Below are 22,070 nucleotides of genomic sequence, written 5' to 3'. Positions count from 1 at the left end.
AGGGAGTCCCAATTGCCCGGCAATGCTCAGCCGGCTGCCTCCCCACCCCCTCGGCCCGGGCTGGGTACAGGGTGGGGGTGCCCGGCACAAGCTAGCTGGGGGTGAGCTGCCCAGCGTTCCTGTCTGAGTGGTAATTGAAGCCATTAGCGCGCCAGCCTCTCCCTCGCCGGGTAATGGCAGGAAAAGCTCTTCTCACTCTGCACTCTTGAGGCTGAATCACTCCCCCTCCAACCCGCCTGCCGCCGCCAGTGAGACAGGGAATCTGACATTTTCCCTCTCGAGGGAGGGGGAGCCGAGGGGGAGGGGAGGCAGGCCTTGCTTTCCGGTTTTCCTTCCAGTAGGTGGGGGAGCCAGGAGGGTCTTGGAGCTCAGTCTGAAGGTTCAGGATCTGCCTGGGCCAGTGGGTTCCAGCCAGGAGGTACCGTGGTCAGGAAAGCCCTGGAGGATGCCAGACAGCAGAGGTGTGGGCCTGGCCCTGGTGACTTGGGCAGGTTCTGGAAGGGTCTAGGGGAAGGGGAAGGGGAAGAGGGGCAGGGAGGAGATGGGGAAGGAGGAGAAAGGCCAAGGAGCAGAGATGAGCCATTTCTGACTTGTCTTGGAGGGCTTGGCTCTGCGGACTCAGAGTGCAAGAGGCAGCATTTGCTTGTGGTCATGGATACAGCAGACAACACGCACCCGTGTGGTGGCGTATGTGCCCTGTGTGCTGTCTGGAAGGCTGTGTGTGTGAGGTGTGTGATGTGGTGTTACACTTTTATGGGCTGTGTGTGCCTTACGGATTGTATAGAAAACAGGGGCTGTGCATCCGACTGTGTGTGTGTGCACGCGAGCGTGTGCTTGTGCATACGTGCATCAGGCAGTGTGTATGCGGTGTGGTGTATACAGCAGGTGGTGTACGTCATGCCGTGTGTGCATCAGACAGTGTTTATATGGGGCGCGGGCTGAACAGCAGGTGGTGTGCACGTTATGGGCTGTTGTGTACAGCGGGGGAAGGGGTGTACAGCAAGCAGCCTGGGCCCAGTGTGTGCAGTCAGTCTGGTGCTGCAGGAGGCCAGAGATGTTGGACTCATTGCCTCCAGGACCCCACAGGATCCCTGCTCAAGGCTGGTGGCCGGCCAGGGCAGCTAGACAGAGATGGATGTGGGGCAGAGTGGTCAGCATGAGCTGTTGTCAGTGCCTGAGAAACTATCCTTCAGCAGGCCAGGGCGAGGGGCACCAGGGAGGGATCCTACCCAGGCCTTGGGACTCTCCTCTTCGTCTCCTCTCCCCACTGAGCCCCGGCTCCCTCTCACCTGTTCCCACCTGGCCTTGCTGTCTGCTGGTGGCTGACCAGGACCACACCACTCCAGGCCACAGAGGCCCAGGAATCCAGGTGCCTGCATGGCGCGCCTGGTCTTGCCCTCTTCGTTGGGGATAGGCTCTGGGGGAGGCCTGCTGTCAGGCCTGTGGGGTAATGACTGGTGGCAGGAGGCAGGCAGTCAGTGCTGGGCCTGGACCCCCAGGCTTGGCCGTGGTTTTGACCCTGGTCTGGGGACTGTGAGATGATGAGGCCCTCTTGAGCCCCATGCCAAGCCCCTTTGAAGATGAGGACTGATGAACAGCATACAACCCTGGCCTGCCATCCTGGGCTGGCTGCACCCGGAGCATGGCCAGTACAGAAGCTCGTGTTTTCAGGGTGGGTGGACGTTTCCCCAGGGAGTCAGCTCTCCCTGCCCCACCCTCCTCCCTGTCCCTGACCCAGGGCTGATGAGGGAGTGGGGCGTTTGGGTAAAGGGCTATCACAGGCAGAGGCCAACCGTGCCCCTTTCCTGTTGCCTGCGTACGTGTCCAGGTAACGGGCTTGTTTTAAGGAAGCTGGGCCCGTCACCTCCCTGATTTGCATCCACAGAAGACATAGAAAGGGCCCCTAGAACCTAGCACCTAGAACCCAGGCCAGCTTCTGCCCCTTCCCTCGCAGCTGAGGCATTACCTAAGTGCTTCTGGCCCCGTGACTGTGCGATCTGTGACCTGTCCCTCCAGCCCTGCTGTACCATAGTCACATTCAGGACCACACAGATATGAGGCTCTGCAGCCATTCCCTGGAGAGATCTGAGCCCCAGATGTAGGAGTGGGAGAGGTGTCGGTAGGTGGGCATTGCCAGGAAGGTCTTGAAGATCTAGGGAAGAAGAAACCTAGAGAAGATTCTAGGTTTATTGGTACCTGGGTTCCCTCACTTTTTTCTAGTTCTGATCTATCTTCTGATCTATCTTGAGGCCCAAGTGGATCCCTTTCTGAATGGTTCCTCCTGTGGGGTGGGCAGTAAGCCTGCCTCTTCTGTTAGCCACAGACACTGGATGCCTTCTCTGTGCCCAGCCTGCCCCTCCCACCCCTGCAGTCACAGGTATTTACAGGGCCCTGCTGTGTGCGTGGCCCCCTCGCCTACACCCCTCGCCCCAGCCTCAGGACCGCAGCAGAACCGGCAACTCTGGGAACAGCTAGCCAGCTTGGAGGTTTTAAATGCCCCTCTGTGTGCATATCCTCCACCCCTGATGAGGTGTCCCCTGCCTCTGGTTGCCAGGAGAGAGAGGATTTTAATCAGGGGAATGCCTGATAAAATGCGTGCTTCAGAAAGGTCCCTGAGGGTGCAGAGGCGGGTACTGGAAGACCAGTGAGAGGTCAGGGCAGCGGCCCAGGCAAGAGGTGGCAGTGGCCCAGACCCAGGCAGTGCATAGAGGAGGAAGGGAGACTGGGTTCCATGCAGTTTAGAAAGCTTGCCTGTGGGGCTGGGGGAGGCGGGTGACTCGGGGTTGCTGGCTCCGGGCCATGTAGATGGCAGTGCTATTTGCTAAGGTTCAGGTATGAGAGGAGGACCCGTTTGAGGGGCAAGTTGATGAGTCCACTTAGAAATCTGTTGTAGTAGGTATGTGTAGGCATCCTGGGGAGGGGTGTCAAGGAGGCCTTGTTCAGATTTTGCCTGGCACTCTGAGGGACAGCTGGAGATAGCGGGGAGAGAAATGGCAAGTCTTAGGGAGCCAGAGGACAGGAAGAGGGCCTGGATGGAGCCCCAGACGCTAGATCTTCCTATAGGGGTGAGTCCCTGGAAGTCAAGAGAAAAGAATCTGAAGGAACAGGGAGGGGTGCTGTCTAGAGGTTGGGCAAGATGACTGCTGAGACGTGGCCTCTGGACTTAGCTCCATGGAGTCGTGGTTGACCTTGGTGAGCACGCTGGTGTCAAGCCATGGGGGTGGCAGCTGGGCTGCAGGGACCTGAAGAGCAAGAGGGAGGTTCTCAGTGGTCTGGAGGGCCCAGGCCAGAACCTAGTTGGGGTAAAGGGACCAAGAGAATGGTCCTGGAGTAGGACTGAGGTGGGGACCCTGGGAGGAGGGTTCAGCGTGGGTCAGACCCCAGAAGCTGGAATGTGGAGAGTGCAGACCTGGGGCCAGCCCCCGGGGTCACCTGGTGGGGTGCGGCTGGGAGGCCTCACCAGCCAGGTTGAGTAGAGCCCTGGGAGGCGCCAGGGAAGTCCTGGGGAGGAGGGGATTGGGAGGGGGAGGCCTCGCCTGCTTGGCTGTTCTCCGCGACAGGCCCCAAACAGCTCAGATTCAAAAACAAAACAGGCTTTTAAGATGCCAAGTTTGATGAAATCTGAGTGCTGGAAGAGGTGGGAGTTTTCTCTTAGAAAAAGCTGAAAATGAAGACTGAAAGCTGCGAAGGGAGCCCAAGGCTCCCCAGGCCTCCCTGACTGCCTGGCAGCCTGGGGGAGGGGTGGGGCTCTGGAAAGGGTGGGAGCCTGCAGGTCCAAGGGGCCTTTCACGCTTGCTCAGGGGTGTCCTGACCCTGACCTTGCTAAGGATGGGGCTGCCTCAGGGACAGGGCCTGAGGTGGCCTTGGCTCCTTTAGAGTGCGGTCGGGCTGGGGGAGCCAGCAGCCTCGCTACCCACCAGGTCCCCTCGTGCGTCTCCACACGTCTGCGGTTCCTGGCTCTGGCCCCACAGGCGTCTCCAGGGGACTCGCCACGTCAGCATCCGTGTTGCTCTGCATGTCTGCACATGTGTGTTTCCGCGTCTCTGCGTGCACTCCCACTGGCTCTGCTTGCGTGCGTCTGTTTCCACAGGTGCTTGTCGCTGCAGGTGCCCCTCCGCACGCACATGGAGGTTTCTATTTTTGCACCTGTCTCTCTCCATGTATCTCTCTGTGGGGCCCTGGTTGTGCACGGATCTAGGTGTCTGCGTTCAGCGAAGAGGTGAGGCCAGGTCCAACACTCAGGCACCGGGAAGGGGGTCAGGCCTACAGACGGTGCACCCCAGGCAGCCGGTGTAAGTGTGTGTGTGTGTGCGTGCCTGCGTGCGCACAGAGACGCCAGGAAGCTGGGTAAACACGAATGAGGAGTTCCTGCTGACAGACGGTGCCGCCCGCTCCGGGACCCCGCGAGGCGTCTCCATCTGTCCGCCTCCCTGGTGCAGCCCCCTCCCTCTGGCCCAGACTCCGCCTCAGGCATCCCGAGCTGAGCTGGACAAAGAGACCTGTGTGTGCTTTGTAGGGGGCGGCAGCAGCCTCCCTCCCCCACTGGCCTAGGCCGATCCCCTGTCCACCCCCACCCTAGCCTCATCCATCAGGCCTCAGCTCCAACCAGCCTCACCTTCCCACTGTCTCCCTACCCTCCCCCCAGCCCTTACTCGGGCAGCCCCTCCCTCCCTCCCCCCAAAAAGCTCTCCCTGGCTCTCATGCTCAAGTGTTCCCTACTTCTGCATTTCCCTCCTCCTTCAGGAAGCCACCAAGATAGCACTGATCCAACTGCATTCCTGCTGTGGGGACCTGGGCCAAGCTGTTGTCCCTGTCTGAGCCTTAGGCTCCAAACACCCACCCCTTGGCCCCCCCACCCTTTCTCTGCCCAGTGAGGATGGCAGACAAGAAGAAGTCAGGGTTCCCACTGCAGTATCTAAAGACCAGTGTATATGCACACGTGTGTCCCCAACCCAGGTACACAGATCTGTGGGCAGACCCTGGGAATGTGTGCGCCCTAACTGTGCATGCAGGCAGAATACACAAAGAGCTGTAGAGGCTTCCCAGTACCTCTGAGGTCCACTAAAGTCCCCTCGGGTTTTTCTTTTTTTCGCGGGGACCCTTTTATCAGAGGATGGACCGACCTTTGCCTCAGAGGGACACACTGCAAAAACCTGGCCGGGGCAGATGTGGGGACCTCCCCGCTATATGCGCACTCAGGGGGCAGCCCCCAGCTAGGCGTCGATTGAGCGGGAAGGAATCTGGGCTCCCTAGAGTTGGGGAGTAGGGTCTTGAGTAGGGGTGTTGTGACTCAGCCCAGGAGGGGACGGGAGGGGTCGCAGCGGCTCGGACCGCGGATGCGCGCCCTGCTTGGACTCGCAAGCGCCGCCTTTCCGCCGCGGCGCCGGCTCTCCGCCGTTGCCATAGTTACCAGGCGGTCTGGAGTGGGGAGGGACCCTTCCTCCCGCGGCGCTGCGCAGCCCCGCCGCCCTCAGGATGGATTTTGAACGGACTCGGCGTGACCAGTATGTGCCGGTGTTGGAACGTGGTGCGTGCCGGCTGGTGGCCGTGTGTGGAGCAGTCGTGTTCGTTTTGCGGAAATAAAAACGCGGCGGCGTTGTGTGCAGGGGTCTGCGATGGAGCGCCCAGCCAGAAGCTCAGCCGGCAGAGGGCGTGGTATGGGAGCAGGATGGTGGCTGGCTCCCGCAGGGCCATCCCGAGCCCAGCGCCCACACCCAGCCCAATGTGGGGTCACACCACCTCGTCTCATCCCAGCCCCACCTCGGCTTAACTCTGTGGCCTTGGCAGGTTCCTGGATCTCTCTGTGCCTCCATTTGCTCATATACTTTACACAGTTTCAGTAAAGATTAGATCAGTTTGTAAGGCATTTTAATGCATTATCTGGAACTAGGAAGTGCTCCATAAACCTGACCTTTATCCCTCTACCTCGGCCTCTGTTTTCCCCGTTGTTGATGGGTTTGGAGTGATCATGTGATGCGAGCCTGAGGAGGAATTTGCCCTGGTTCTTAGCGTGAGTGGTTCAGGGTACAGTGACCCCAAGCTCCTGCGGTTCAGGGTACAGGGGTTATGTGAAGAGGATAAACGTGACAGTCTGATGGTGGGTCAGTTTACACCAGCCTGCCCAGGACTCAGCTTGGCCAGATGGGCACAGGTGTCAGTAAGCGGTTGCTGTCCTTGGCTATATTTGAATGTGCCTGGGGGTGGGGATGCTCCACCGAGTGAGTGTGGAAGGAAGAGCCAACAGCAGGTCATTCCTGAAGGGCTGGAGTCCTCCTGTGAGACACGCTTCCCCCACCAAGGTGCAGAACTGCAGCCTTCCAACTTGTGCCTGGAAGCCTAGTTGGCACAAGGGACTGGCTTTTGGGTCCCGCTGTTTTATGGACTCTTCACACATGCCGGTTTTAGGCTCTGGCGGCTATGCCTCAGGGATGATCTGAGCCAAGGACGGAGCCATTGAGGGCATGATAATTGAGGGAGGAAAATTAATTGTCCTTAATTTGGCATGATCCCAAAGACTTTCTCCGTGTTAGGAATTCAGAATACATTTCCAGGACACAGGGCTGCAGATGTATGTACTTCTTCCCTTCTCCTTGATCAGCACCTGTGGGTAGAGATGGAGGCCCACTGACTCCTGGGCCCTAACTCTGGCAGGCCCTGCCCCGCTACCGCTCCACTGCTCAGGAGGGCTGAGCAGGTAGAATTGAGGCCTGGGAAGAACTAGACTGGTGCCCCAGTGGGCTGGGATGGCTCCAGCAGCCCTGAGTGTCCCCCGGCTGTTGGGGAGTCCAGGAAGGGTGGAAGTGGATGGAGCCCTGCCTGGGCCTTCCTGGAAAAGCTAGTGGCGGCAGGACCAAAGGAAGCTGTTTCCCTGCTTGGCGCATCCCAAGTCCTGCTTTCATTTCCATCCTCCCTTTTCTTGCCACGGTTAACATTTTCCTTTTAAAAATCAGAGCTAAAAGTCAGCATGCTGTGGGATCATATTTACAGCCAAACAGACGCTGGGTTCACGTCTGGAATTTATAGGGCTGCAGGTGGGGAGGTGTTCTGCCAGCTACCTAGAGAAGCTGGGGAGGTGACTCCTACTGGTCCCCGCCCCTTCTCCCGACAGGACCACAGTCCCTTAGGGATGCTTAGGCAGCTGGAGCCTTGGCAGAGCGCCCCCTGGGGTGTGGCAGCAGAGAGAGAAATGTCTTGCCCTTGCCTGCTGGGGCTCCTCCAGCTTCCTCTCCTGCCTGCCCACCAGTCACTTCCCCTGGGTCTCTGGGGGGACCAGCCCTGCCAGCCTCTACCTTTCTCCTTTCTGAGGATGCCACTTGCCTTTTCCCTGGCATGGGAGCTGACCTCAGCAAACATCCCCGCACACTCGAGCTGGGCCTGCGGGAGGGAGATGGGTGTGGTGCTGGCCTCCCCGACCATGGGGCCCCGCTCCTCTATCAAGAAACTGACAAAGGACAGGGTTCCCATTCCCCCACTGGGTGTGCAGCCCGGCATCCACACTGGTGGAGAGGCTCTGCCGAACCACCACACTCACTCTGTGGTTTGCTCCTGGCAGGGGGCGCCTCTCACCAGACAGGAAGGGGGCCCCAGGCCCAAGTCTTGGTACTTGCCTGCCCTGGTGGCCCAGCCCTTGCTATTATAATAATGTCAGCCAGTAGTCCTTGGGTTCTGATTCTTTGTCCGATACTTTCCAGCACGTTATGTGCATCATTAGATGTAGTTTTCACGACGACTTTATAAGGAGGGCACTTGAACCTTGTTAATAGATAAAAATGGATAAAGGGAGAGGATTAGTAACACTCCCAGGTCGCAGAGCTAGTTAGTGATGGAGGCGGGAGCTCTACTTGGTCTGCACTTGTCCAGAGTCTGTGTTCAGCCCCATGTGCTCCCAAGGGTGGGGAGTGGGCAGCCTTGCCCCTGTCTGGGTCCCTCAGGGCTAATGCAAGAGTCCGTGTGCAGTGAGAGTAGGGGTGTGCTGCCGCGGTCCATGCCTGTTGCTCCTGTGGACATGACTGCTCTGTGAGCCCCCAACCACTGGCAAGCTGGGAGAAAGCAGCAGCCAAGGAGTTTTGCTTCCCTCATCGACTTTTGATGTCCTCACAGGGCTTTTTTTTTTTCCTTTTTTAAATCTCTTCAGCCTCCACATGCTCAGACCTGGGTTCCCAGGCCTGATCATGGCCTCCAGGGTCAGGACTGAGTAAGGAAAAGGAAGGAGGTTCAGGGTGGGCACCAGGGATTGAAGATGGGTCATTGGTAAGGCAAAGGGTGCCCAGAGTCAGGGCCAGAACCCAAGTGGTGACATGGGGCTCTGCCCCTGGTGGAGCTGAAGGCTGGATGCAGGCAGCAGAAAGGACACTACCCATGCACACAAGAGGGTGGGGACTGGATGGCACAGGGAGCCTCTGGGCTGAGTTGTGGCTGGCGATGCCACTGTGGGAGCCATGGGCCCCCTACAGCCCAGTGTCCATGAAGCACTTGCTTCTGTGGCCAGGAGAGGCTCAAAACTCATTTTCCCAGGGCCTGGAGAGGTAAGTACTCATGTCTGCAGTCTGAGGCCTACTTCTCAGACCTGTAAACTCCCTGACGGGACACGGTGGGCTCCCTGGCAGCTCGCTGACCCTGTGAAGGGCACAGCTGGGTAGTGGGGCTCCAGACTCTGGTTCCTCACGTCAGGGCAGGCGTCGTACTTAGAATGCAGAGAAGAGAGGAGCCAAGGGTCACAGCCACCCTGGGAATCCTGATGGTCCCATCGGGCAGGCAGTGCCAACCCTAACATGCACATCTGCTCTCTGTCTGCAGAGGAACAGCTGCCCCTTGGGTTCCCCTCCATCGACATGGGGCCTCAGCTGAAGGTGGTGGAGAAGGCCCGCACGGCCACTATGCTGTGTGCAGCAGGCGGGAATCCAGACCCTGAGATCTCTTGGTTCAAGGACTTCCTCCCTGTGGACCCCGCCGCGAGCAACGGCCGCATCAAGCAACTGCGTTCAGGTGAGCAGAGGGCTAGGGTCGAGGGGCCGCGCAGACTTCAGGAAAGGTGCTGGGCTGGACCCCGGCGCTTCTCTCTTGGGCCTGGGAGCTATGGGAGGCCTTGGCCTGGGTTGACCTTCCAGGGCTGAGCAGAGGGCACCTGGTGGGTGGGCCAGATACTGCTGTAGGCCCACCTGACCTGCCCAGGAAGAGAGCTTGGCAGCGAGGGCTGCTCATCAGTGATTCTTTCACCTTCCTGGGACTGTCCGACTCCAAACTACAGTCCGCCTCTGCACCTGGAGGTACGAGTGTCTTTCCCAGCCTGTGTTGGGCTCTGCAAAGGTGCTCTGTGGGCATTCATCCTCCACCTTCCCTGGAGCCCGGTCTGAGAGAGGGGCCCGGACAGTGCTTCTCTGTGCTTCTCCAGACGGCAGGGAAAGAGGCCAAAGATGTCTGATTCATCAGGCTTCCAAAGGCTGGACCTCAGAGGCTTGTAGCCAGGGGGATGTTCAGCCATCCTTCAGCCACCCGGGCCACCTGTCTCCTCTGGATGTCTCAGTCGAGCCAGCTTGGAGCCCTGTGAGCAAGGATACTGCCTTGAAACCAGGCAGGAGGTGTCACCCCGTCGATCGATCTGCCTGCGAGGCTCCCGCCAGGATAATTGATTCCGTTTTTGTGGGAAGGGAGCCTTGGAATCAGCTTGGCTGCAGCTCTGCATCTGCCGCCCGTGCAGGCTGGGCTGGTCAACCTCAGTCCAGGAGCCCTCCTGCCAGCTGTGGGATGGTAGGCTTGAGCCAGGTGGCCAGCACCAACATACCCATCAGCTGCGGTGTCAACACCGCAAAGGAGGTCATAACCCTAACCCCTCTCAGAGCCTTGCCGGCTACAGAGGTGTCGTGTCACCCCCTGGGGTGCCAGCCCCTCCACACCAGCTTCCGCTGGGTGGGCGCCCCCATGGTGCCCAGGGAAGGAGGAAGGGATGAACCACCCAGCAGGGGCAGGATTCTGGTCCCAGCTGCGGCCGCCTGAGACAGCCTACGAAGTGTTAGCTCATTTAATTTAATTAAAACTCAACAAGATGGAGGCAGCTGTAGCGCAGTTAATTAAAACAGCCATAATCAAGGCAGGAAACAGGCCGCCAGCGTTCGCGGCCGCTGCTCAGCGTGGCACAGCGGCCGCCACGGTTCGGCTCCTCTGCGTGTCCCCGCAGCCCCCAGGCAAGCTCCCCAAGCAACCAGATGGTCCTCCCTGCAGGCCTGGCCTCCGCCCGGCACTGTCTGTGGCAGCAGTTCCGGGAAGGCACGCCGTCTCGCGTGTTCCGTTTGTTAAGTATTTATGTGGCGCCTGCTGTGTGCCGGGCTTGGTGCCACCCATTCACGGCCCCATGAGTCAGCTCATGCGTGGTATGCTGCTCACTGGCCTCCTCAGCCTCTCAGCAGCCACCCTGTCTCCCTCTCAACCCACTCGCTCCCCAGTTGCCCCGGCTTCCCTCTTTTCCAAGCGCCCCTTCTCTGCTCGGCAGCCCGGTCTGCTCATTCCTCCAGGCAGGGAGCGCGTGAGCCCTGCTCTTGCCCCGTAGACAGAGCTCTTGCCCCGGCCGGCTCGCCCACCCCTGTAGCTTCAGGTTCCATCTGTCTCCACGCCTGGGAGTCCCTGTTCTGTTGTTCTAACCCAAACATCCTGCTGGAGTCCTAGACTAAAAAAGCCCTCTGGCTTCTGGGTGTTACCCTGCCCGTGAAGGGTGCCAACTCCTTTCCGAACAGTGGTGCCCTGCTTCCACTGACCCTCTCTCTGTGAGTGGCAGCCCCTCTAACCCGGAACTTAGGACATACCCCAACTCCTGCTCCATATAAGGAGCTCCCTAACCCTCTTGATTGGTCACCCACATGGCTTTCACATTGGTCCTCTTTTCTCCTCCTGTATCCCAGGTCACTGGACACTGCTCTCCAAGCTCTCCCCTTGAATCCGTCCTGCAGCACTGGCAGTTTCCTGTCCGTGCCCCGTGTGCTCTGACGGCCTCGGTGGCATCTCGTTGCCTCCGTGGTCACATGCACACTCCTGACCAGGCACACACAGCCCTTCTCACTCTTCCCCAGCTCACGTCTCTAGCTTCTTCTCATCAGGTCCTGGCTTCACCCACTAGCTTCTTGGCCTCACTGAAGTTATTTAACTTTGAGCTTCAGTTTCTCATCTTTGAAAAGGACTTTCAGTGAGGATTAAGTGAGGCAGTGGCGGTGAGAGCTGTAGTTGACTGGCCTGTGATGAGGGTTCTGTGAATGGGGCTCTTTGTAGCTCCAGTCACTCCCTGATTTGTACCGAGCCCCCCAACCACATCCTCACCCTCTGCTCACATGCACTAGAACGTGAAGCCCCCCTTCTCTGCCTGAGGCCCGCTCCTTTGGGACTCCCCTTGCTATGTGTTGTCACTATCTGGCTCCAGCTCTGGTCACTTAGGCTGGGTGTGCTGCAGGGAGGGCCTGTGGTTGGCTCCCGCCTGCAAGGGCCTGGCAGGTGACCAGCACAAGCCCAGCTATAGGACAGATATCTCTGAGCCCTGAGGAGAAACGATTTACTGATTTTGGGCCCTGTCCTTGCAGACCTGCTTCTCAGGTCTGGGGAAACCTTTCTTGTTTGACCTTTCCTGCCACCTGAAAGCGGTGACCTAAGGGTAATGGCCCAGGATCCAGCTTCTGGGATGGCATCTGAGGGGGCCTCAGTCATCCCACTTGCTCAATAATCAGACTCTTTCCATCACTGCCTGACCCTGGTCCTGACCCTTGACCCAGTAGCTGTTGCCCCTGGCCTGTATGGTTTAGAAGGGTGTGGAACTGTGCCAGGCACATCTGACAGGGGCGTCCCTGATGGAGTGGAATAGCCCTGAGCGCTCAGCTTTTACAGGGACCTCACAGTTTACGCATCACCAACCGTTTACAAAGTGCTTTTCTGCCTTTGGTTGCACTTGACTCTCTTGCAACCATGAGAAGTAGGGCAGTTTATGATTATCAGGCCTGCTTTACAGGCGAGTTAGGGAGTCACCCACCCAGGGTCACGTGAAGATCCGAGGCTGGGGATCTCCCCTGGGACTGCATCTAGAGCCTTCTACTATCGCATCTGACTAAACTGGGGCCTGGGGAGAGGCTGGGCCCTGCCAGGGCCCCAGAGCGCCACAGCCTCGTCTTCTCCGAACCTTAGGCCCTCCCCGACCGTACCCAGAACTCCTCAGGTGTGTGCGGACTGAGCCCCATCACATGGCACCAGAGCGTGGCCGCCTGGAGCAAAAGCATGAGACAAGTGCGTGTGCCCAGGCACAACCCCTGCTCAACAGGTGCTTTCTTCTCCAAAGTGACGTCACCTGCTGCCACAGCCTGTGCCTCTTGAAGGATTTGAACTTGAGACCCGGTGTGGGCCCCAGAGGAATGGGCACAAACTCAGGGAGAGTGGAAGTCAGTCAGGAGTGGGCAGCATCACTGGGATGCTGACCACCAGGTGGGGCTGACCACCAGGTGGGGACTCCAGACCACTGCTGTGGGCCCCACACTCTGCCAAGTCCGGAAGGACCACTGTGGGACACCTCCTGTGCTACGCTCATCCCACGGCCTGAGTGTATATGCCACCATCCCCATCACCGTGGAGGACCACTTGCCCACACTGTCCGCTGCTCAGCCAGACACCTGAGCCTGGATGCCAGCATCTGGCTGCAGAAAGAGGCCCACTGGCCCAGACAGGTGGGCCTGAGGGCTGCAGCCCCCATTCCATCTTAGCACCAGCTGGTCTGCCAGGAGGGCCTGCTGCCAACAACAGTCCCTTTATCCGAACACTCTGGCACCCCTCAGGGGTAGTGTGGATCTGAGGGACCCTCCAGTCTCCCACACCCATCACGGAAAATGGAAAAGACAAATTCTTTCAGTTTGGTGGGTAAACGACTTTCCAGAGAGGCCCAGAGTCTTGTCACACAGCAGGTTCGGTTTTGGGATTACTGAGGCCAGAGCTAGGGGTCCCAGCCCTGGAGCATTTAGGTGGCCACCCCTTCCCCTCCCTTTCCCTCTCCCCCTCCCATGTCAGACCTGCACTGTAGTAGATCAGCCTGTGGACATTGTGGTCTCAGGACCCCTGGTTGTAAATATCAGGATCTCCAAGAGCTTTTGTTTGTGTGGATTATTTATCAGTATTTGCCATATTAGATGTTAAGACCAAGAAGATTTTAAATATTTATTAATCCACTTTAAAATAATTTTAAAATCCATTAAGTGTTAACATAAACAACATTTTTTAATGGAAAATAATTATATTTTGTGAAACAAAAGCGTTCAGTGAGAAGAGCGGCCCTGTTTTACACTTCTACAAATCTCTTTAATTTGGGGTTTAATAGAAGGCAGCTGGATCCTCCTGTCTGCTTCTGTCTTTGGTCTATTGTGATATCACATCCTGATGCCTCCAGGAGACTCCCTGTATGTTTATGAGAGAACAGGAGTGAAAAAGACCAAAAGCTTCTCAGTAATGTGAAAATGGCTTTGACCTTGCAGACCCCTGAAAGGGCCTCAGGGACCCTGAGGGTCCATGAACCACGCCTGGAGGATCACCGGGAAGATGATTCTCCCTGGACCGTCTCTGTGCACCTCACACACTGCCCAGGGCCCAGTGCTGCCTTTGCCTTCTCTGCAACCTGTGTGTCTGCAGGAGGCAGCCTGGTCCAGTGGGAAGGCTGTGAGCCAGCCCTGGTTGGTTCCTGCCACCTCATAAGCTGTGTGACCTGGGGCTTCGAGCACTTGATGTTCCTCAGCCTCTATTTCCTCATTCTTGCCGAGATGGATAATTCCTCCTCAGTGGGTGTCAGGTTCAATGAGCTGTAATCAGTGTTTGTCTCCAGCACACTGCCTTCCCCAGGAGTGGGCAGAGAGGGGCAGGGTGGACAGTGCTGACCTGGACCTGCCCATAGGCCCCCCGCTCCTCTGGATGGGGCAGCCAGAGAGAGGGGCCACTGTTGGGGAGGGAGCCAGTCCAGACCTGATAATAGCCCCGCACTGGGCGTTTGCAGGGTGAGCCTCTGGCCCTCTAGGCTGCTGATTCCCAGGGTTACAAGGCAATGAGCAGGCAAAGGGGTATGAGGCATGGCCTCTGCCTCTCACCAGCCAGGTTGGGGGAACTCTGCAGTCACTCTGTTTAGCAGGGTTGAGTGACCTCACAGGGATCTGCCACCCGATGGTGAGGAGGGGGCTGGTGTGTGTGTTTGTAGGGGGCTGGTCTGGAAGTGGCCTGAAGTGAGCCCTCCCTTTAGCCCTTTCTTCTGTCTGCTTAAATGCTTTGCTTTGGGTAAGTCCTCTGTTTTGAAATCCTACTCAATCTTGTGCACTTCAGGGGTCCCTGCAGGGTGGGGTTATCACATCTTCTCTTCACCTTCCCCCTCCATTGACCTCAGCCAGTGGGGTCTTCAGGAGCCCTGCCTCACCGTCCTGATTCCTGTCACCCCCCAGCCCTTCTGACCCAGCCTCAGTTGCCCCCCTCCTCAGAGCCATGCCAGTGACCTGGGGAACACAGCTTCGCCTCCACGCAGCTGGCGCTTGCTCACATACCACCTGCAGCGGCCTTAGCCAGACCTCAGTTTCTCCGTGTATTTATTAAGGCCCTCTCTCGCGTTTTATTTTATCTGATTTGGCTTTTTGTGGCTTTCCTTCCTTTTGTACTAATGCTTCTCTCTGATCTTATTTGCATTCAAATTACCTCGCCAGGTGGTTCACCAATCAGAGGTAAGAATGCTGTCCGTGCATCTCGCCACGCCACGCCTCGCCACGCCGTCACCACCACTCCATCCCGTCCCGTCCCGTCGTCACCTCCCCCATCCCCACCTCTCCAGCCTCCTCATCTCCAGCTCTGGCCCCTCAGCACCACGGCCACCACACACATCCACTCTCAGCCATCCCCTCCTGTGACTCATCCATTCCAAGTCTGGATTGTGGACATAACTTGGCTCATCCCCGCCTTGGGGCTGCAAGCCCACCGACCGGGCCTTCTAGGCCAGCCCCGCAGACAGAAGGGGCTCTGCTGGCTCCTGCAGGGAAGCCAGGCCCTGGTCTTCAAGGCTGGCCAGAGATGGAGAATCTTCCCATGAGGTGGGGGAGCATGACCAAGCCTTGCCTTCCATCTCAAGAACCTCCTTGGTCTTGGGGCCTTCAGTCATTGCTAGCTCCCCCTTCAACATCCAGCCCTGTGGTAGAGTGAGGCTCCTCCTGTAAATCTCTCAGTCCAGCAAATGCTGGGAAGGACTGGCAGTTAAGACTAACACAGAGGCTGGAAAGCCAACAGAAATCAACAGGATCCTGGGTAGCCTGATCCCCTGACCTGTGCTTTCATGCTGCAGGACCCTACGTTCAGGGATTCCAAGCCCAGACTGGACTCAAAGATCCACGAAGAGCCATGTTCAAGTTTGACTCAACTTCGTGTCCTTCGAAAACTCAGTTTTCTCTCAGAAGTCTGTTTCCTCCTGTTTAGGCTGAGGCCAGGGACCCACCTCATGGGGCATGATGACTAGAGCAGAGGGAGAGGATTGGGTATGGTCTGGCCCAGAGCAGACATCCTGTAAAATGGTGGTTTCTGTAGTGTTGGTATTCACATCGTTTTCTTCCCGCCTCTCAGTATCCTTGGGCACCTCTAGACCCTCAGAGTTCAGGGCCAGGCTGTTTTCAGAACAGAAGATGGGGCCAGGCCCCCACTGCCGGCTCATGGTGTTGGTTCCAGACTTGGGGGTTTCTGTGTGCAGTAGTCTCAGGGTCTGCGTGGGGTCCCCTGACCAGTCCTGGTTCTTAGTGCAGGGGAGCCTCCTCCTCCACCCAGGATCCCACCCAGGTACCACTTCCTGCTCTCACCTGTGGCACCAGCTTCCAGGACTTTCCTCTACCCTCAGCTGAACTGACCTTCGTACAGCCCCCTCTCCCCTTGGCCAGGGGCCTGACCCCCATCTGCTTAAATGAGCGTTTTCTGTGACAGCGTCCATCCATCCCATAAACATGACCTGTTGGGTGCCCGTCAGGGCTGTTCTCGTAGGAGCTGGGTATTTGGCATGTGTCCTGGGTCCTCATGCTCCCTGATGCTGGTGGGGAGGGCTGACCAGGACCACAGAGCAGGCCAGCCCTTTCTCCCTCTGCGTTGGGGTCGAGTCTAAGCATTGCTCTCCCCACCTCCTGTGTTCATAGCCCCTCCTGCTGCCCAGCATTTGGGTGATGAAAGAGAGGTATTGGGGGTGAAGAGGCTGTTACATGTTACAGCTCAGACCTGCAGTGGGACCCCGCCCCCTGGAGCCTGGGCCCCGAGAGCTCCTCGTGGCTCCTGTCCCATTGGGTCAGGCGGGATCAGGCAGTTCTGTCTACGTCCTGTGTGGGTGTGACCGTCAGCCGGCCTGGGCTCTGGGAGGGGTAGGTCTGTGTAGGCAGGGGTTTCTGTCAGGCTGTGTCCTGTGGGGTTGTTAACTGTCCGTTGGAACGTCCTGTGTGGGTGTGATTGTCTGTCAGCTTGTTCCAGGGAGCGGGTGTTGCTTGTGCCTCGGGGTGTTCCTGTCACGACGGTTCGCCCAGTGTACCCTCTCCAGCAGCAGTGTTCTTAGGCGCTTACTGCCCTGGCTGGGGGTGGCCAAGTCCTGGTTTAGCCCCCACCCCCCACCTTGCCCTCGCCTTGGCCTCCCCTGCCTGGTACCTGGACCTGCCAGGACTGGTCCCAGCCCTTTCCTCCGCCCTCTGTGAGGGTCATTTTCAGCGCCCACCTCCCACCCCCACCCCCAGGTCCCGGCTCCTATCTGTCCGTCTGCGGCCAGAGCAGCCCTTTTGGGCGCTGGCCCGAGTGGGAGCTGCAGCCTCCATTAGCCTCCTGAATTATGCAGGAGCCGCGGTGGGTCGAAGCACTTTAGCAGGGACCAGGCTGAGGAGAGGAGCCGGAATGGGTGGGGCTGGCGGGGGTGGAGGTGGGGGCGGGGAGGAGGGGTGCTGTGAGCAGAGGCTGCTGGGCACCAGGCCTGCAGGGCCAGCCCTTCCTTCCTGTGGGTTCTGGTGGGCGGTAGAATCTCAGGTCTTGCCCGAGGAGGGCATCGCACGCTCGTGGGTTCCAAGCTGCTCCCACCCACGCCTGGCTCCGTGATGCTCTGACTGGGGATGCTCATTAGCAAACAGGCTCCAGTACTGTGTACTGGCCAGAGCGTGGCAGATGCTTGGTGGAGCTGGGGGATGGGGTGGAGCCCCTGGCCGAGCCCACAGGCCCGGCTAGACCTCGAGTGGGGAGGGCTTGCTATCTGGAGCATGACCTTTGGTTCTGTCCAGGAGGCCTCTGGGCTTGTCAGGGAGAGCTTCCCAGAAGCAGCACCTGTGCCAGGTGTGGCGCTGATGCCTGCCACATCTGGTCGACCTGAGTCTCAGGTGTTGTCGAGACCCCTCCTCAGGTTCCAGGCCAGACCGCCATCTCTGTGTCCCCACAGGTGCCTTGCAGATTGAGAGCAGCGAGGAGTCGGACCAAGGCAAGTACGAGTGTGTGGCGACCAACTCTGCAGGCACTCGTTACTCGGCCCCTGCCAACCTATACGTGCGAGGTAAGGACTCAGGTGGTGCCCAACCCTGCCTGACTCTATGGAGCAAGCCGCAGTAGCTGGGCTTGCTGCCCAGAACCTTGGTGTGGACCACCGGGCTGCCATGGGCCTTGTCTCTCCTCCTTTTCACCTCTCTCTGCAGCAGCCGTAGTAGCAGCAGCTCCCACTGGGCAAGCTCCTAACATCCACCCGACTTTGCCTTCCTCCCGCAGGCCCTTTGGGAACAGCCACTCTTGGGAGCATTTGTATCTCTTACAGGTCCTGCCTCATGGGCTTGGAGCCCCACGAGAGTCTAGAGCCTTTCGAGCAGACTGTGTGTGTGTGTGTGTGTGTGTGAACATATTCACACCTGCCTGGTCTTCCTTGAGTCTGTCCTGCCCGGCCCAGCAGGGTGGGCTTCAGGCCAGGTGTACCTGCCTTCTGACCAGGTTTGCCTTGGCGCTTCCTGGGGGAGGAGCCAGCTGTGCCTTGTCATCAGCCAGGACCCTTGTGTAGGGGGGTGAGGCCCAGGCAGCTTTGAGCCCCTGCAGGTGGGCACCTCATGCGTTTGAGGTGTTTCTCGCTGGGACTAAGCGGGTCACGTGTTCACAAGTCCAGGTGCCCAGCAGAGAGGGTCTGGGGCTGTTTTGGCCTCTCCAGTCTCTGTTATGCTCACAGCCCAAGGGGAACCAAAGCTGGCCACCTGCCCCTTCCTGAGAACACTCTGGGTTTTGTGTGCACAGTGTCCAGGAGGGGCCTTTGGCACCCCTCCTACCCCTACCATCCCCCCACTTAATCCTCCTTCACAGATGGGCGTCATGAAAAGTGAAACCGTCTCCCCTCGGGGGATTTCTAAAGGAAAGTGGATGCCGCTTCTTTGCAGTGATGATTTCATCACGCTAAGTGCTTAGTACAGCTTCACAGCGGGCGTTGTCTGCCTGTCCGCCCAGGCCAAGCGCGGGGCAGGGCGGACGCAGTGCCCTGTCCCACCTTTCAGGGCCACGTGGTCAGACAGACCAGAGAGAATTAGGCCATCAACCATGAGCTTATTAAGGGGCTGTGCTGTCAGGGCACAAGATCCCAAGAGGCCACAGGTGATGGGCAAATGGGGCTTCAGAGAGTGGCTGATGCCTCGTCAGAATTGGGGGCATTGGATGGGAGGTCCCCATTGGTCCCCTTCTCAGGTGTTCTGCTCTTCAGGGCTCACTGGAGCTGCCCCAGGGCCTGTCTTAAGGAGCAGCGTCAGGGCATGGAGGCCAGGAGCATGCAGGTCACCCAGATAGCCAAGATGAGTATGTCAAATTGCACTGCCTTCCCCCCACGCTGCCCCCAGCGGAGCTTCTGACCAATGCACAAGGTCCTAATGAGTCCCCTCTGAGAGGAGCAACTGAACGACTCTCCTCAGAGACCTCCCTCCTCCACCCAGACTGTTCCAACTGCTGTGTGGGCCTGACCCAGCACTTCTAGAAGACCATCGTGTTGAGACTGTGGAGTTTCGAGGCCTCAGCAGTGAAGTCCTTCACTGCATGTGGCTGCACCAGGGAGAGGAGGGGCGGGCAGAGCTGCAGGCACCGTACTGAGGCAGGAGGCCCAGAGCTGAGGTGGCTGAGCTCCTCGTCGCCGTCTTGGCTGTGCAGCGTTCTCTGAAGTCACCGTCACGCTGGCCTCAGCCCGAGGCGGGACAGTGGGTCTCTTTGGATGAGCTGAGCTCAGCTGCTGTAGCTGGTGGCTCGGGCTCTGATCAGGGGGCTCTTACCTCCTTGTCTGTGGGAACTTCACTGTCTGCACATGATGGGCTCAGGCAGGACTCTTAACTGGTTCCTGCCATGGCCCATCCCCCACTCCCACGGGTCTTCCTGAACTGCCTTCCCGGGCCCATTTCCACAGGCCTTTTGGGCTGGGAACATGGGTGTTCCTTTAGTTCTAGCCCCACTTGCTGCTGCTGCTGCTGCTAAGTCGCTTCAGTCGTGTCCGACTCCGTGCGACTCCAGAGATGGCAGCCCACCAGGCTCCCCCGTCTCTGGGATTCTCCAGGCAAGAACACTGGAGTGGGTTGCCATTTCCTTCTCCAATGCGTGAAAAGTGAAAGTGAAGTCGCTCAGTCATGTCCGACTCTTCGCGACCCCATAGACTGCAGCCTACCAGGCTCCTCCGTCCGTGGGATTTTCCAGGCAAGAGTACTGGAGTAGGGTGCCACTGCCCTCTCGGAATCCTAAAATAGGGACAGCCTCGCTTTGGTTGTTCCTCGCTCTTACTGGCACACACACACATTCCTGTGGGGCCAGTCCTCAGTCCATCCCTAGGACGTGTCTGATAGCCAGGCCCCCACCTGAATCCGTACCCGCCCTGCTTTGCAGAGAGAGATTTGCCCTGTACCCCTAGGACAGAACCCTAAGCTGAGCTGCTAGGACCCTGGCATCTGGAGTCCACCCCCGCTTCTCATCATGGTCTTGGCGGAGCCCCTGCTTTCTGCCCCAGCAGTGCTGAGAGCCCCATCAGCCCTTTACTTTTCTGGGACAGCCTCTGCGGTGCTGGCCACCAGCTCTGTATCCTGAACCCCTCTTGGGGGTGGGCACGCATGGAGAAAGCCCCCAGTGCTGGCCTGTGCCCGCCTGCTTCCCAGCAGAGTGGTGGTAAAGCTTCCTTCCAGACAGGGCACCTGTCACCCTCCAGGCCAGTGGGAGGCCCGCCCTGGGCTCAGCCTTAGCATCGAGGTCAGTGGGGACACCAGCTCAGGGTTTCTCAACCTTAGCACCAGTGACATTTGAGACCAAGTAACCCTGCACTGTGTGGGGCTGTCCTGTGCATTTTGGGGTGTTTACCGACCCACTGGATACAATAGCACCCCCTGGGCACCGCTCACAGGGTCTCCAGACCTTGCCCAGTGTCACTTGGGGGAATCCTCCTCCCCACCATTACAAAACACTCTTCAGATGGACAGCCTCACTCTGGCTCTTGTCTCCATCCATCTCTAACTCTCTTCTGCCACGTCCACGGGGCCCGAAGTCATGTCTCCTCCTTGGATTTGGCTCCGGTGTCCACCTCACACCCCTCCTCTGTCCCACAGACTAGGGGCCCCCTCTCTCAGACCCTCAGTGGCTGCATTTCATAGGCCCGTGCGTGTAGAGCTCCCAGCCCAGTGCTGGGCACGCAGAAAGTGCTGGGCAGTCAGTAGCCGCTGCCGCCGCAGGGAAAACACCATGGGGGCTGCACCACCCAGTTTCGTCTGACTCTGCTCAGTTGCCTGCAGCTCCACCCACGGTCTAGCAGGCCCAGGCATGCCGGGTGGACCAGCCTCTCCATCCCACTACCTCCCCCAGTGACTCACTCGCTCCTTCCATCCACAGCGTCTCTCCCGTCTAGCTCTTAGGACGCACAGCTGCCAGGGACCAGGGAGGGGCCACGCTTTCCACCGAGCCTGGCCTGCTTGCCCCCGCCCTTCCCCACTTCTCTGCAGGGACCTGGCCGCTGGGCCGCAGCTGTCTGTAAACGGGGCGACGGCTCCGTGGCTTCTCCCCACAGGCTCCAGGCCAGCTTCCTCACACTCTGGGGCCGCGCAGCATGGGGCTTCCTCAAGGTGGCGGGGTTCTAGTGGCCCATGTGCCTCGGTGGGTTTGTGGGCTGGGTGGGCCCTGAGCTCAGTGAGTCTGTTTGAGCCTTGGGGTGCGCGTGAGGCATGGGGGCCTGCCTGTGCCACACTCCCACCCGTCCCTGTCCCGCCCTTTGGCACCCGGCACCTGCCGGCGGGACCCAGCCCTGTCCACCCGTGTCCTCCATGAGTCCTGAGTCTTTCGTGAGCGGCGTGGTCCGCGCGCACCTGTGGGCACGTGCGTGTGCGTGGGGCACAAGAGTCTTGTCTCGTTTCCGTGCTGTGTGGGCAGATGAAGGTTGGCCTGTTTTTACTCTCTCTGTGTTTCTCCTTGTCTTTTTTTTATTCCCTCCTCATCCTCATCGCACTCTGCCATCAACCCAAACTCTCATCTCTCAGATCAGCGAGAAGGTTGGTCCTTTTCACTTCTTATCCATCTATAGTTCGCCCATCGACGGGATGCCCCCGTCAGTAGGGACCAGAGGGCTCGGTCAGCTCTTCGGGCTCGCCCCAGTCAGGCCTGCCCACCCGTCGGGCTCTGCACTCCCATTGTTCGAGCCGGCAGGCGGGCAGGACCAGGGATGGGTGGGCAAGTCCCCCTGCCCCGCATGTTTCTGCTGCTTGGGTACCTGACCACCCCACGTGTCTGCATGTCCCCTTAGCTGGGCTCCCCTGCTGGGGAGGTTGGGTGGGCACGGTGCATGGCACAAGACTGGGCCCTGCCTTTGTGCCCAGGCCAGGCCAGCTGTCTGCTCCAGGTGGAGCTCAGAAGTGGTTGTGGGCTCTGCAAGAGCTGTAGGGCTTTATGTGCACCTGTGAGGCCTTCCACAGTTCACCCCATCCCCCCTGCTTAAAATCCACATTTGCTAGAGCTCAGCTGAAACCGTTGGGAAGATGAAGGGGAAGGCTAATCTAGAATGAGCTCACCCCTCAAGATCCTGCAGCCCAGGGTGAACGTCCTCCAGGGTCTGCACT

General features: G+C 58.7%; 1 protein-coding gene across 1 annotated transcript in view; it reads left to right on the top strand.

Moving 5' to 3' along the window:
* Positions 1 to 22,070, top strand: part of PTPRF (protein tyrosine phosphatase receptor type F) — an 84,012-nt gene that overhangs the window by 26,448 nt on the left and 35,494 nt on the right. The window contains exons 6-7 of the mRNA XM_055586141.1: positions 8,797 to 8,985; positions 17,420 to 17,530. Coding sequence (XP_055442116.1) covers positions 8,797 to 8,985; positions 17,420 to 17,530 — 300 coding nt within the window. The remainder of the gene's footprint in view (positions 1 to 8,796; positions 8,986 to 17,419; positions 17,531 to 22,070) is intronic.

The sequence above is a fragment of the Bubalus kerabau genome, chromosome 6, assembly GCF_029407905.1.
Source record: "Bubalus kerabau isolate K-KA32 ecotype Philippines breed swamp buffalo chromosome 6, PCC_UOA_SB_1v2, whole genome shotgun sequence".
NCBI lineage: Eukaryota > Metazoa > Chordata > Mammalia > Artiodactyla > Bovidae > Bubalus > Bubalus kerabau.
This window is presented reverse-complemented; position numbering and strand designations above follow the sequence as displayed.